This window comes from Cryptotermes secundus, unplaced genomic scaffold, assembly GCF_002891405.2.
Source record: "Cryptotermes secundus unplaced genomic scaffold, Csec_1.0 scaffold4622, whole genome shotgun sequence".
Taxonomy (NCBI): domain Eukaryota; kingdom Metazoa; phylum Arthropoda; class Insecta; order Blattodea; family Kalotermitidae; genus Cryptotermes; species Cryptotermes secundus.
In genome coordinates, this window is record NW_019741401.1 from 99,559 (window position 1) to 115,662 (window position 16,104).

The 16,104-nt window shown below is 40.2% G+C and overlaps 1 protein-coding gene across 3 annotated transcripts in view; it reads right to left on the bottom strand.

Moving 5' to 3' along the window:
• The window catches only part of LOC111872770 (transcription factor SPT20 homolog-like 1), a 52,189-nt gene extending 36,459 nt beyond the window's left edge, over positions 1-15,730 (bottom strand). For 2 of the 3 annotated variants that reach the window (XM_023866937.2, XM_023866938.2), the window contains exons 1-4: positions 15,497-15,730; positions 14,670-14,790; positions 13,144-13,287; positions 452-581 (exon numbers count right to left, since the gene is read on the bottom strand). In XM_023866937.2, coding sequence (XP_023722705.1) covers positions 452-581; positions 13,144-13,287; positions 14,670-14,705 — 310 coding nt within the window. In that variant the 5' untranslated portion in view covers positions 14,706-14,790; positions 15,497-15,730. The remainder of the gene's footprint in view (positions 1-451; positions 582-13,143; positions 13,288-14,669; positions 14,791-15,496) is intronic. The other variant, XM_033754831.1, reaches the window with a different exon arrangement.
• Between the last annotated feature and the right edge of the window lie 374 nt (positions 15,731-16,104).

The following is a 16,104-nucleotide window of genomic DNA, read 5'->3' on the forward strand; positions in this document are numbered from 1 at the left end:
GAAACCGAAGTACTCGGAGAATACCTGCCCCAGCCCCACTTTGTCCGCCACAAATTGCACTTGACCAGACCCGGGATCGAACCCGGGACCCTGCGGTGGGAAGCCAGCAACTAACCGCTTGAGCTATGGCGCAGCCATGATCTAAGGTTAGCAGTCACAGTTTATTCTTAGTTCATTTCATGAGCTTTCAATTGCTAAGATTATATTAAATGAAAGAATGATTAATGAGGAATGTCTGCAGAGCATGAGAGGGACAGTACCTCTCAGACCTACACGGTTACACCTCGTTAATTGTGACAACCTATGGGAGTAGTCTCCATGCCAAGATCTGAACCCAAGACATCCTCAACATGAGGTAGGCTATCAGTTCAACCACAATGTTCATTGGCTGGCTGTATATCAGGGCATGCGGAGTCACATGGAACTCTACACTTGATCCAGTTCTACATACCTCCTGATTTGCTGTGGATACGTATACCAATGGAGTAGCCTTTGTTTCCTGGATACAGGTTCACTATTAGGGTGTTCAGGCGCTCACGTTTCACAAGTTTGTCCACGAGATGTGAGCAAGATCTGAGATGCTGAAACAAAGACAAAACAAGTTAGTTTAAGGTCATGTATTGTACCTTTGAGGAAAAGTGGGCACATGCGTTCTTTTGCCAGAAAATGACCACAGAAAATGCAAACTTTACAGGTGTCACTACCAACAGCAGAGTACATTCACTCTTTCACAGGAGATGATCTCCCAGTAATTATATTTCATATATAAAATACTGCTGTATGGCACTGAAAGATATATGACCCCAATGACAACAACTGTTGCTGTTTCCTTTTATTTAACATTTTTATATCACTAAAATCTTGTCAATTTCAATTCTTCAGTTGTTACACTCATTATCATTGTCATCATTGTCGTTGTCCTTATTCTTTTAATTATTACAAGGCCTACTGGGATATGTTATTAATATCATAAAACAGAATCATTCAATCATTTCAGAGGTGTTCCCAAACATCTGTCTTCTTTTGGTTAATATTTTTTATCTTTCCCAGAAACTTGTTAGACCTCATTCCATCAATGTGTTCTTCAGCTGTTGTCATATGATGTAAAACTGTCTTTCCGTTTAATAATATTTAGAGGTAACATTCTCAGTATACCCAGTCTCTGACTAATGTACGTTCTACTAACATAAATTTGGTTTAACACAGTTCTTAAATAGGGATCATTCTTGACTAACATGACAGTCTTTTTGGCTTAACATGATTTCTCTGTGGTTTTTTCCTTGGATTACATCACTTATTAAGGGAAATTCATGTCAGACTAATATTATTTCACCTTACACAAACCTTTTCAAGTACACACGTATTATGTTAGTTGGAGAATGGGTGTACTTTGCTATGATGTATTATTCATCAGCTGTTCAGGGCAGGTATACTGTGAAGCAATGAGACAAGACTCATGAGATGAGTCATATTAAGTAGTGAAATCTTAGAGGAATGTATATACGATTTTGGTATGAAAGCCAGAAGGAAAGAGACCACTAGGAAGGCCTAGATGTAGGTGTAAAGTAAAGTAAATAAAGGTATCCCTGTAACAGGCCATGGAGGCCCATAGGTTTGTGAGATGTTGAGGTTCCCACATTTTCTAGACAATAGGCTCATAGATGGTGGTGAGGTTGTCAGCCTTACGCAGCGGTCGCCCTTTACTCCCAAGAATATTCCTGGTACTCATTTCTGTTAAAGGCTGAGTTGAACCCAGGGCCACAGTGCGGCTGGCAGGATTAGGTCAACTGAAAAAATCTAATAACCTCATCGGGACATGGACCCACGACCTTCCGGCTTGTAGCATCGTGCCTCAACCAACTATGCTACCGCATGCCCCCCTAGATGTAGGGGGGGGTGGATAATATTAAAATGGATTTAAGATAGGATGGGGTGGTATGGACTGGATTGATCTGCCTCAAGACAGGAACCAGTGGATGGCTCTTCTGAACATAGCAATGAATCTTTTGGTTCCATAAAATGTTGGGAAATTCCTGGGTAGCAGCACAACTGAAGGCTTCTCAAGAATGGCTCAATTCCATGGAGTTAGTCAGTAAATCAAATGGCAAAAACAAATCAGTTTGTTTCTTCATTTAACTTCACTTTTCTCCAGTAGAAGGTGTTCAGCTATCACTCTTATTCGTATTTCTCTTCCCCAATGAGAAGTTCCGTGCCAAGTCGTCTCAAAACACACATACACATTTCTCAGTGCTGTGTCAATATGCGTACAAGTTATGAGAACCAATATCTTTCCTTGAAGAGAGCAACTTTCTGGGATACAAATCTATCAAGCAGCTGCCTGCCTCAAGCCACTTTCCTGCTGGTCTTCCTCTACAAACCTGAAGATAACAGCGACATGTTCATCCAAAATATCAGCTGGCTTTCATTGGACTATACAGCATTATATCCCAGAATACAGAACTCTTCGAAACCGCTACTGTCAGAATATCAAATTCTACATAATAAACATTTTTCCTTGATTAAATATTTAGCTCAGCTGGTTGATTGAGCTGCTATCAAGTATACACATGACCAGTGCGTAAGCTTGAGACACTAAAATTTTATGTTTCACGTACTGATATGCCAAACATGAATAAAGGGAATAATGAATAAATGGTCGTTACTGAGCAGCATACAAAAATATGCAACATGAATGGAACAATTAACTTTTAACACAAAGAATCAATGCTAGATCGTCTCTTTAAGGAAAGTGTCATTAACCTATGGGGGGGGGGGAACAAAAAGAAAAATCACAGTTAGGTTTTAGACATGATCCAAATTAAACAACAGTTTTTTTTTCCAAGTGCTATTTATTAAATTATTTAATTATGCTGGTGCAACTGTTTAAGTTATATAGTGTCAAATGAGATGAGAAAATACAGGTGATTCACGAAGTTTTACCCCCACTTAGGGAGGGCATTCCTGAGGCAATTTGGAACAAAAAATGTTAATACACTAATGGTATCCGACTCATAATTAAAGTGATACAGTAGTTTGAAAACTGGCAAAAGATCTTTTTTTCTTCGATTTTCAGTCAAAATAAATTAGAAATACAATTCAAACACTTTTTAAATGGTTAATGTTTTAGGAAAGAAACATTCTAAAACCAATTTTTTTTTTCAATTTCTTAATTTTGCTTTGTGCAACATTTTTCATCAATTGTATGTTACAAAATTACATTAGTTTCAGTGTCCCATTCTGTAAACATACCAATGGTTGCATATCACACCCTTCTATCAATCTGTTTCCTTTAAACTGTAGTGCTTTACATGACGACTGGATTTACATAAGATTTTCAAAAATTTCTCCCTGGACGTCAACACAACGCGTCGCAAGCGTATGAACTGCACTTGTAGCATTTCGCAGTTCCACACGCTTTTTCCTTATTGTCATCTCCGCATCCAGTATACGTTCAAGCAATGCTTCAGGTGTTTGTACCTTTATCTGGTACACAATGTCCTTCATCCAGCCCCAAATGCAATAAAATGAACAGCCCAATTAGCTGATCATACAGAACACCACACCAGACATTGACACTGAATCAGTCTTGAAAATTTGATTCTATCATGGCACGGGGATTACTGTCTGCCCAAACATGTAAGTTGTGACTGTTGTTGACCCCATCACGTGTAAATTGTGCCTCATCACAGAACATTATCAAGCGGTACAACTGCCGATTTCCATTTAACCAGTTGCAGAACTGCAGACAAAGAGCACGGTCTCCTGGTTGTAGGTGTTGTACTTCTTGTAAATGATAAGGATGCAGCCCACTCTCATGAAGAGTCCTCCACGCCATGGACTGAGAAACACCAAACCGCCGAGCTAGACGTCTTGTACTGGCACAAGGAATGTGCTCTACAGCATCAAGAATGGTTTCTTCTTCGCATAATTCACGTTGAGGATTTCGTTCATATTGTATACGAATGCTGGAGAGAGAACCAGTTTGTCTTAATGTGCTGAATGTACTGCTAATGGATTTAGGATTCGGAATCCTGCGAATAGGATAACGCTGGTGATATTCGGCAGCAGCGGCTCTCGTATTTCCATCACATACACCAAAAACAAACACCATATCGGTGTATTCCTCAGTGGAAACTGTGTATGGCATCTTAACTTCACATAGTCACCAAGCCAACGTCCTCTTCACTACTGGATCGCGCAACATTCCAGCTGGTCAGCTTATCTGCTGACACAGCTGAATGGAACGCAAGGTTGCCCGGGGGGGCACCATAGCACTGCATTCACAATGATGCGTTTCAAAAATCTATTGTAACTCCGTAACTATTGAAAATCAACCAAAAATTTATAAGGAAATTTTGCAGGAGATAACCCCAGGAATATGTACCATTACCCAGGGTAAAACTTCGTGAATCACCCTGTATATCATAAGTACAGAAGGAGTTTGCAGTTATGACTGATTTCAAGTACTATCCCAGGATGCACTTAGGCCCCCCATACACACACAGTTTGGCCTTCCGATCGACCTTACAGGCAAAACTGTGACAGTTTACCTCCTCCCTTTCCTCCTCATACATGCGCAGATAAAGCAGCAGGCTTCATGCCACAATCACGGTCTTCCAGCCTATAATGTTGAGTCACACACGTTACGTGCTACGGTCCTGCAGGCAGAACTGACGGACTGACGGGTTTCCCACAGGCCAACAGTCCAAACGATTGGCCGGCCGGCCGCACCACTAACGTCAGTTTTGCCTTTCAGTCTTCAACTGTGCAGGTCGAACTGGAGGCCAAACTGTGTGTCTATGGGGGCTCTTAGAGAGGCAGAGGAAAACCATAAAAAGATCTGTCAGGAGGGCCAGTAGCATAACTTGAGATTTAACCCAGGTACCTTACAAGTACAAGTATACAGCTTTCCTGTCACATCATTTGCCTCATTTTTTAAAACTATTCCAGCTGTACACAATGTAACAGGGTATCCAGTATACTGCTTTTATGGGATCATCCTTTTTGTGAATGGTCCCACAACCTCAATACATTAAAAACGGGACCTTAATTATCATGTGAGGTGTGAGGTTCTCACGGAAGTAACTATGAAGATTCTAGCCTTTGGTATTATCTACATTTTGAGAGTTCAATAATTAACTAAACAAGCAAGCTTGTATCTTGTTTCTGGTCCAGAATTATTGGTGCTAATGTGGCAACACATTGACACATTCTATGTGTTCTCTGTATGGTATGCATACATTAAATGCATATAAGAGTGACAATGTCTGTATGTCAGTCTGTCAATCTACATGTATCAACTCAAGGTCTTTAAAAAAGCTGTACAGATTTTGGTTTTCATAAAGTTCAAATCACAGAAGTATACTGTATACTGTTCAGTCCTTCCAAGCAAATTCTAGGACAGAACTTTAATTAGGCCAAGACTGCTTCCTTCCAAATCCTATCCAATTCATCACCCATTTATTCATTCTACCTTCCAAAGTTATCACTCATTCATGGAGCTAAGCCCTTCTTGAGAAGCTGTCAATTGTGCAGCTACTCAAAAACTTCCCCATATTTTATGGAACCCAAAGGTTCATTACCATGTTCACAAGAGCCTTCCACTAGTCCCTATCCTGAGCCAGATCAATCCAATCCAAACCACCCTATCCTATCTCTCTAAGATCCATTTTAATATTGTCCACCCACCTATGTCTCAGTCCTCCCAGCGGTCTCCTTCCTTCTGGCTTTCCCAATATACTATATGCATTCCTCCACTCCCCCACTGACTTGATCATTCTAATCATACTTGGAGAAGCGTACAAGTTATGAAGTTATATAGTCTCAAAACTGAAAGCCTTGTAAAACAACCCACTAAAAAACTGCAATAAGGGTATGTCTGAAAACCCCTATACAAGTGATGATCATGTCTATTTGCGGTCTTACTCTTTATTAGTCTCAAAATTCCATCTTCCTACTGTGTGGCACTTTGAGGGACAAAGAGAACAGCACTTATAAGAGCAAGGGTCCTTACAGACACTGACAGAAGAGAACTGCAAAACATCTTAATGCCATTTATGAAGGAGGTTCAAAGTGTGAATGAAATAGTACAAGGTGGTTCAAATATGACCAGGACTGATATAAAAAAAAACATAATTGCCAAACACTTACTTGCACATGTCAGTCTTCAACGTACTCCCCTCCGGAGTCAACACATTTTTTCCAACTTTCTGGAAGCATCCTGATGCCCAAAAAAAAAAAAAGACTTGTGGTTGGCGGCGTATCCACTCCCGAACATTCTGGATGACGGCATCATTGTCCACAAACCACATGACTTGCAAGTCTGATTTGAGCCTTCCGAACAGGTAGAAATCACTTGGTGCGAAATCGGGACTGTACAGCGGATGTGTCAGAAGGTTCCATTTCAATTTCCAGAGGGTTTCCATTGTTGTTTTGGCCGTATGGGGGCGTGCATTGTCTTGAAGGAAGGCTACCCGCTTTCCACCTCTCTTCCGCATGGATCGGATCTTTTCCTTCACATCTGTTGCCAGAAGGTCTGAGTAATACGCTGCATTGACTGTTCTGGCATCTGTCAGAAAGTCTACATGGATAACCCCTGCCAGTCCCAGAAGAACATTGCCACCACTTTTCCTGCCGAACGGCTCCTCCGCGCTCCCTTGGGTTTGGGAGAACTGGTATGCCGCCACTCGCATGATGATTGCTGGGACTCGGGAATGAAGTAGTGCACCCACATTTCATCAGTGGTCACTACAGACTTCAAAAATGCATCACCTTCGTCTTCAAACTGCTGTAGGAAACGACTGGCAACTTGCATGCGCACCATTTTGTTCACGTCCGTCAAAGTGCGTGGTACCCACCGTGAATTCACCTTGCGATAGTGCAGGTGATATTTCACGATGTCTTCTACACTACCAACACTGATGAACAGCATTGCCCCAAGTTCCTTGATAGTGATGCACCTATTCTCATTGCACGATCAATGTTTGTCTTGGTGACAGATGTTCGCGGCCGACGATCATGCAGTTCATTCTCCACGCACTCTCTGCCCTCTCTGAAGCACTTACACCACTCAAACACACGGGTCCGTGAGAGACACTCTTCTCCATACTGTTGTTGGAGTCTGTGGTGAATTTCAGTGGACGGAACGTTTTCTCCGAGGAATTTGATCACAATGCGTTGTTCCACGCTCCGCGGTACTTTCTGTATGCTCATCCCTCTAGCAACTCCCAGACAGCATTGAACAGGTTCTAACCCTAACAGGAGGGAGAGTGGAGGTTGTGGCTACAATCTCTCAAGGTCGCACAGCTGCTGCGCAGTGCGGCTTGTTTACAAAAAAATCAGTCCCGGTCATATTTGAACCACCTAGTACACCAGAACCAACTTCGAAACTCTGTTTTTCATAAACCATCCATTCGGTTCATGATACAAGGTGAGTCAAATGAAAATCATGAAACTTTTTTACCAGCTAATTAACATCAAATATGTTTGGTACAGCTTTATCATTTTTCAACATAATTCCTGTTGTGCCAAACATAGGTCACCTGGATCCTTCATGAAAAAAAAATCTTCTGGCTGTATGAGTATGCTTTCAAGCACTGCCTCTTGCACTTGTTCCTCAGCCAGGAAAACCTTTCCACCTAGAGCTTACTTGAGTGGCCCAAACATATGGCAGTTGCAAGGGAAAAAGTCAGGCGATGCTCAAAATTAATGTTTCTGTTCATCTCAGTTGTCAAACAGGCAGTATGTGGCCTAGCACTGTTATGCAATAGTGAAGCACTGGCACTCAGATCTCTGTGACATTTTGATCTGATGGCTCTTTTAGATGTTTCCTAAGGAGGTGGCCATATGAGGCACTGTGGATTTCTTTGGGTTCTGGTGTGCTGGAATAGTCATCCTTTATTTGTCCTCTTTGTTTCAGGTTGGTATAGTGGATCCAGTTTTCACCTCCAGTTGTTATGTGCTTCAGGCAGCCATCATCTTCAGTTTCATATTGTTGCAAAAGTTCCTGGCAGGTGTTAAAGCGTCTTTTCTTTGGTCTGGGAGTCAGCTGCCTATGCACTCACCTTGCAGACACTTTGTGAACTATAACATATCATGTGAGATGAACCGTGACTGACGTCCAACATGGCGGCCACTTCATTCACCTTGATGTGACGGGTTTCCTTAATGATGCTTTCGGCCACAACTGTCTGCGGCATCATGACTCTGTGGGCTTGGCCTTGTTGAGTGGCATCCGTGACACCAGATATTCCATTTTTAAACTTCCCACTCTAATCGTACACCTGCTGCTGAGATAAACATGCCTTACAGTACTGCAACTTCTTGTGGCAATGGATTTCAATGTGTTACCCTTGCTAATCGAGAAATTGATTACAGAACACTCTTCCACCTCCGTGCATGCTTCCAATAGAGCACCTATCTTTGCATGATGTGCTTGCATCTTGAAGCCCATGTTGTGAGATCTACCATACACAGTACATGCTTCTAACCCATTTTTTTTTATTGCTAGTGGGGTGGTACTAAGTCCCTCGTACTGTGGCCACTTCTGGCCTATTGTACCAGCCCCAGATGATAGGTGAGGGTGATTGTGGAGCAATTGGTGGAATGAAGATTGGCAGGGGAAACCGAAGCACTCAGTGAAAACCTACCCCAGCGCCACTTTGTCCACCACATATCCCACTTGACCAGACCCAGGATCAAACCCAGGCTGCCGCGGTGGAAAGTCAGGGACTAACCGCTTGAACTATGGCGTGGCCTACTTCTAACCCATACTGATGACTTGTTGTTCCTGAAGATGCACAGAGTACGGTGTCATTTTTCTGACACTTTTAAGGTTTTCATTTGACGCATCTTCATATGATATTCTGGAGAAAGTAAGTTCAAGGTGTGAATGAAACATTCTGCTAAGCCAGTTATATATACTGGTCTTCTGAAAGCCGGCCATTTACCTCTGAATGCAGCTTTCATTGCACAAGAAGAGCTATGTCTTCTCAGATAAAACACTGAGAAGTCTACTGATAACCAACTGACAAACTGGAGGAACATGCCGCTTCCATCTTCTGGGTCAAAGAATATGCCAAGCAAGAAACTAGCACCAAGCAGGTAGCAAAATGTTCCTCTGAAATGCAGGTTGACTATTCAACAGACTACATGATGTCCTATCACAGTCACTGCTGTGAGAACCTAAAATCCTTCATTATGCATGTTCGTGTAGTTTGCAACACATATTGCCATGAATATTATGAGGGGGTTAACATTCCTGTTTCATAGTCTGGTCTAGGGTTCAAATTTTGATATAGATACTGGCTATTGTGACACAGGTGTAACTGCAGCAATAATTCCTTCCTCATACTTCTAGTTTCCTCATTCATAATAATTTTGCATTTCACACTAAGAAATACATGAACACAAAACATGATGTAAAAATACAAGGAACAAACACACAACAGCTATTTCTTGAACCAAAGGATCTATTCACAGTACTGGGCCATACACACAGTTCTATCCACTGACCTTAGTGGAGACATGGCCAGAAGTGGCCGCAGTACAAGGGACTTAGTCCCACCCCACTAGCAATAGTGGAGACATCTGTGGTTAAATTTAAAACAACTATGAGCCACTAATCTGACCGCCTCTGTGGTCTAGTTGTCAGAGTTCCTGGCTACAGATCCAGAGGTCTGGGTTTGATTCCCAGTGCTATCAGATTTTCTGAGAAGTAGTGGGTCTGGAACTGGGTCCACTCAGCCTCATGATGATAACTGAAGCGCTATTTCAAGGAAATAACGGCTCTGGTCTAGGAAACCGAGATTAACGGCCGTGGCGATTCATTGCGCTGACCACGCGACACCCTCTATCAACTAAAGTTGGCACTAACTTCACTGACAAGCGGTGGTTGCTCAGTAGGTATAGTTCGCTTGCAGATTCGAACCATGGAGTTTTTTTTATGAGCCACTAATCTGTAATGAGCAGAGCTCAAGATTGTGAATTTAATATGCTGGAGTTAAAACATTACGTTTGTGGGTGAAATACGCTCAAATGTTCACAGATTTGGCCTGGGCCAAAGTTTTCTCTCTTGGCCAAAACAGGTCTGCAGTGCTCATGTTAACAGAGAAGTCATGTACTCGTATAAGTTAAAGATGTGTGACAAATTGTTCTGCTTCTTGATGGATCAAATACCTACACAAGATTTCTTAACATTTTCTGTTTATGTGTTTTGTGTCAATTTGATTTCTTGTACATGTAAATGTTGGTTATGTAAAAAGGAAAAAACATAATCATGGGCTTTTTAAGGGGGAAGAAAAAACAACCTCACTAGCAGAAACCATAACAATTCTAACCCAATGTAAATATATAATTTTCAGTGAATGCATCCTGTTGTGTATCATATATTATTTCTTACTGAAAACTGTCATACCACAACAATCAATACTATGTGTCAGCAGCTCTAGGAGATACTTTTGCTACATGTTTCGACCTTCAAAAGGCCATCATGAGGCATATACATTAAACTTTTCATTACTGAATTGCATGTGAAATATAGGATACAGTACTAAACTTCCAAATGTATACAATGGTATAAAATGATATGAGTGAATATAAACTATAAATTACAATAAAAACTAAAGTCTAAAATAACCAGTTACATAGTCAAAAGTATAGTTAAAAGTTGTATATGTGATGGTATTTGGAGGTTGGCTGTTGTAATCATAATACATGTAATGTTTATATGGACATATTATATACACAATGGCTGATGTGATGTTCGGAGGCCCGTTGTTATATTGTATGTTATTTTTTAATATTTGATACTATTTGATGGGCAACTCCGTTGTGTAAATGTCCTATAAGATATATATATATATACAGTCAACTCTCGATTATCCGGGATAATGGTGGGCATGGAAATCACGATTAACCGAAAACCCGCTTAAGACAAATGTTATTAAAAGTAGTACTGTAATACTGTACCTTCAGAATACTATAGGCCTACCTGTATTTAAATTTACTCAACCTCATTTTTATGTCATCTCATGCCCTATTTAATACTTTTTTTTACATTATACTGGAGTGTGAATTAGTTATTTCAATCACAGTGTTCAACAACATCCAACACTTTTTACGAATATTCACACTTAACACTTAAAAAAATTAATATTGTCATTTGCTTTTTCGCGGCGTTTTCCTTTTTACGGATATCCATACGAAGCCTACGTAATATTAGCTTGTCACTTAATAAACTGTTCTCTTCACTCTCAAGTTAGTCTAGTAAGGATTCCAAATGATTAAGAGCAGCACCATGTGATATTTTCTTACTAGCAGCACTCTCCACCTCTTCCTCATTCTCACTTTCTTCCCACTCTTCTGGCTGCACCCCCACTGAACTTACGCTTTCGTCACTGCTTAACATTTCGAAGCCCGGCTCACACGAGTTTCTGTTGAATACTTAACACAACACGCTTCCTTTTACACCCTGACATTTTGCTAACGCACTTGAAGATCGATACAAAGAGACCAACTGGGGTGGTGTATCTGTCCTTGAAACTTTCCACAAATCCTTGCATTCTTTCACCCCTACCCTAGAACATTGTGTTAGCATAACAGGACCAAAGAATGCAGAGCTCGGTTCACACTAGTGCGAAAATAGTGTTAAACTCACCATGTGAAACAAAAGTGAATGAATATTAAACAACATATAAGCCTCAAAAAAGCCTCAGTAGCCCCGGTTAAGCCATAAACCAGTAATCCGCCCCCAGATAATCAAGAGTTGACTGTATATATATAATGTGTGGAGAACAAAAGTTAAAAATTGCAGTTACAATTTCTGGGACAGTCTGAATGGGTCTTGGTGTGGTAACTATGAATACACATAAAATTATTTCTGCCACTCAAGACTGTATGAACACTGTATGAAAAATTCCATATGTATGACCACCTAACGCCTCTGATGGCATAAGCAACAAAAATAAGACTCGCAAGATTCAGTACATCAGTATTCACACTTAAATTATGTAAATTTTCATAAATATTGTGTAATTCCCTAATGTTGGCCTCCATGAATGCAGAGAAGTCAAGTAGACAGGTATTTCTCACTAGACGAACTGATGTGGTGTATAGGGATTTGACATTAACCATAAATAATGTGGATTTCATGGTTCTCAATCTTTGTCATACTTTGTCTTCTTTCTATGAGACTAGGGCCCAGTACTGGGCGGCAGCCCGGCGGTTGAGAAACACTGTCATAGACTACCAAGTACCATAAGTTTGAACATAATTTGGAGGAAAGAACACGGTTTCATTTACAAGAACTGTGATGCAGTTTACTAAAAACTTGATTAAAATGATGACAGGTTTAAAAATTTACTTTGACTCAATCTGAAAATACCCTGTAGGTCACAAAGAAGTTGCCTAATAACTCCTAATTGATGCCACCCAAATAAAACAGCAGCTAGTACCTCAGTCCAAAATTTACAACACTAAATTCCATAAAAATTATACATTCTCAGCACCTCATAAATCAGCATGCACAATTCACTTTCAATCCAGCCGCACTATGGTCCTGGAGTCGACTCAGCCTCTAACAGAAATGAGTACCAGGAATATTCTTGGGGGTAAGGGCGGCCAGCGCGTAAGGCTGACAACCTTACTGCCATCTATGAGCCAACTGTCTAGAAAATATGGGACCCTCAACATCTCACAATCCTATTGGCTTCAACGGCCTGTTACAGGGATACCTTTACTTTACTTACTTTTATATCTGTGTAAAGGTGGAACAATTCTATGATTACATTAAAGAATTTTAAACATAATTAAATGGATATGCAAAGAAGTGCATGGTATGAGCTCAGCCATTTTATTATCAGCTTTCCACAGTGGCAGCCTGGGTTTGATCCCAGGTCAAGTCATGTCTGTCTTGTGGTGGAGAAAGTGGCACTGAGACAGGTTTTCTCCAAGTATTTCAGTTTCCCCCACCAATTCTCATTCCACCAGCTCCTCCACATTCATTAACAATCCTGTCATTTGAAGCTATATAGACCCAGTACTGACAGCACAACTAAATAACAAATTCAAAACAAAAAAGAGATGCTAAAATATGATATTTCAATGTTTTATAAGTTTCCCTCTTTGAGAATACTTTAAGTTTACCTTATTAGGTTGCTGTGAATCTCTGGCACATTCCTCCTCATAGAGCTCCCTCAGTTTCTGGTGAACTGAGAAAAATATGTTGCCATTCCTCTCCTGGTAATGAGGCACAGACTGAGGGCACTTCTTTGCAATGTGCAATATGTGCTGGCAAGACAAAAATATTTAAATGTTACTCTACTGTAGTCATCCCCTGTTGATCTATAATTTTATCCACTGCCATTCCCACAATATACCCAGACACCCAAATGATTTTTTTCTTATTTTGGTGCTAGAGCCCCAATTTGGACTTTCGTTCACTTCAGTTTAGTAGATTTCAGACATTCAGTAGGACTCCTTGGGCGGGTGATCACCTCGTTGCAAGGCCTCTACCCATACACAAATACAGGAAAATACACAAACACACACACAGACACCAAACATCCATGCCCTGAGTAAGATATGAACCCACGATCCCGGCTTCCAAGCGAGTGAAGACAGTGCATACCTCAGATTGCTTGACTATCGTGACTGGCACACCCAAATGATAGTCATATAATAACCTCCAATGCACATGCATACTCGTAAATGCTCACAATCTGTCATGTCAGTCAGCCAGTCTGGCACAGCGGTAGTGCATCTCATCAATGTTCACTGTTTTCCATCACACTTTGCAACTATTTCAATAAAAGACATTATGCGCCCCAGCAAAGTACATGCTAAAACTGGGTTTATTAACCGATGAATCAATGTCAATTAATGAAGGATAAATATATCAGAAATTAACAGAGATACAAGAAAATGTATCTTGAATACCTGATATGTTACAAAACAAAGATAATTTACCTTACTTACATTAAAAATGCCTCGTAAATTAAACCAGAATTCTGAGGACAAGTACAGCAAATCTAAATGACACCCTAATTCAGAAGAGACAGGTCACTCCATGGTAGAGGTCTTCTCAAATTGCAACTCAACACAAAAAATTATCACTCTGCTTTAACAATTCTTATTTAACATGCATAAACTATATATTGTTTTATTTAAAACAACTCATTTTTGTCACTTCCTCACTTGTCACCCTAATAAAAATACCTGAGTTTGCCTAAGACTGGATTTTTCACTTAATCTCAGTATAATAATTATGATTTTTTTCTAAACTTATAAGACATTCTTAAACAATACAAAGAAAAGTTTCATCAGGAAACACAGATTGGTTTGTAACACAAATAGCAACCATAAATAAAATGTGAACTCACAGGTTGGGAAGTGGATTGGGGTTGTGTAGACTGTCAATATATCTTTGATTTCATAGTTGAAAATATAAAACCTATATTAAAACATCAATATATGTAGTGAATGTACTGAAACTCTGTTCTATTAAAATCACTTAAACTAATATGCATGCTTATTCTGTCAATAATAAAAACAAAGTTAGAGGTAGCTTTCTGACCAGAAAATTCAAATCTGTAGAAGTCTGAACTTATTTTTATATTTTAAAAAGCAGTTATAAGAAAAGGCATCTTCCTTCATAAGGAGTGGATACTTACTTCAGCTTCCTCACATGCAGCCTTCAGGCTTTGCATCGTTGTCAACTCTAGATATCACCATTCAGCTAACCAGAGATGAGAAGAGAGTGATATTCACAACCGAAATGGGACCAATAAGGCCCTAGAAGAGATTAACTTTATTTATAATAAAGCCTTGTTTCCATAAACAAAATTTACAAAAATATTACCATTATTTGAAGCGTATCTTAAAACACAGCGATTTAGTGCTATAAGCCAGTTTTCACTTGGGGAGCTAGATCACAGTAAAGATATACAGAGGGATTACCAAAACAATGTTAGCAATCAATAGTATAAAAGCGTTAACACTAACATGACATGTAACAAAACACAGTAGGAAAGATTACAATATTCCAACAATTAAACATCTCTAGATGGTAAAAAGGTGATTCAAATCTAAGCCAAAATATTCCTCCCTTCTTATAAAACTTTGCACGATGAGGCTTAAGCACTTTAACATCTAAAATAATGAAAGTGGGCCGATCTGTACCACACTACTACACCTTTACTATTCCATTCAATTAGTATTCACCCTAAACATAAGAGGATCTGGAGCTTTTAACAAGCTTGAGGTGGGAATAATCACTGTTCTTCACTCTCAAATCTAAACAAAATGAGTACTAATCGCAGTTCATGCAATCTGACAAGTGGGTGATCCTCCTCCTTTGACATTGCTCTTTCAGATAAAGATACCGCCTTGCCATTCCTTTGCCGTGCGCTGGCTGTGACGATGATCTGATGTGCACTGGTTTTCAATGAATGGCGGTTTCAATCCTTCTAATTATAAATTACACAACAAAACCACTTACTAGTTTACAATTTTACATGTTTCACCTTACGGCTGTCTGCTCTAGTCGTCCTAGAGACGGCCATCAGCTGCCCGCAGAGACTGCACGGATTCTAACCCTAGTCTCCAGATACAAATTATAACAAGTCTAGTATATTCTAAAATATTATGGAGTACATTTAATGAATTGCTAATGCGTAACATTAAAAATGAACACCTCTGAAAACTTATGTTACACGTGAAAAATTACCCGACGAATACCCAGTTTACAAACATACTGGGCCGATACTACCGATTCCTGCCGGTAAGTGTATGCGATTAAACTTTGCCATTTATCTACAGCTGTGCGTGTCTGCTCCATCTCTTGAGAGAAATTGAAACCAATAGAACGAAATCATTTCGAGCACATGGGAGCGAAGGGAAGCGTGCAGTTGTATGGGAGTTACCGGACCGACCGGGCCTGAGTATACACAAGTCATTCTATTAGTCACGAAAGTGGTCGCAGAGTCGCATAAGTTATGTTCTAACTAATCTGTGTCGTCTGTGACTCTGTGACGATCATAATCACCCGGGGCAGGCTACAATACGCCAATCAGTGGCCGCCGTGCCAAGTGGACCTAGTTGGACTCC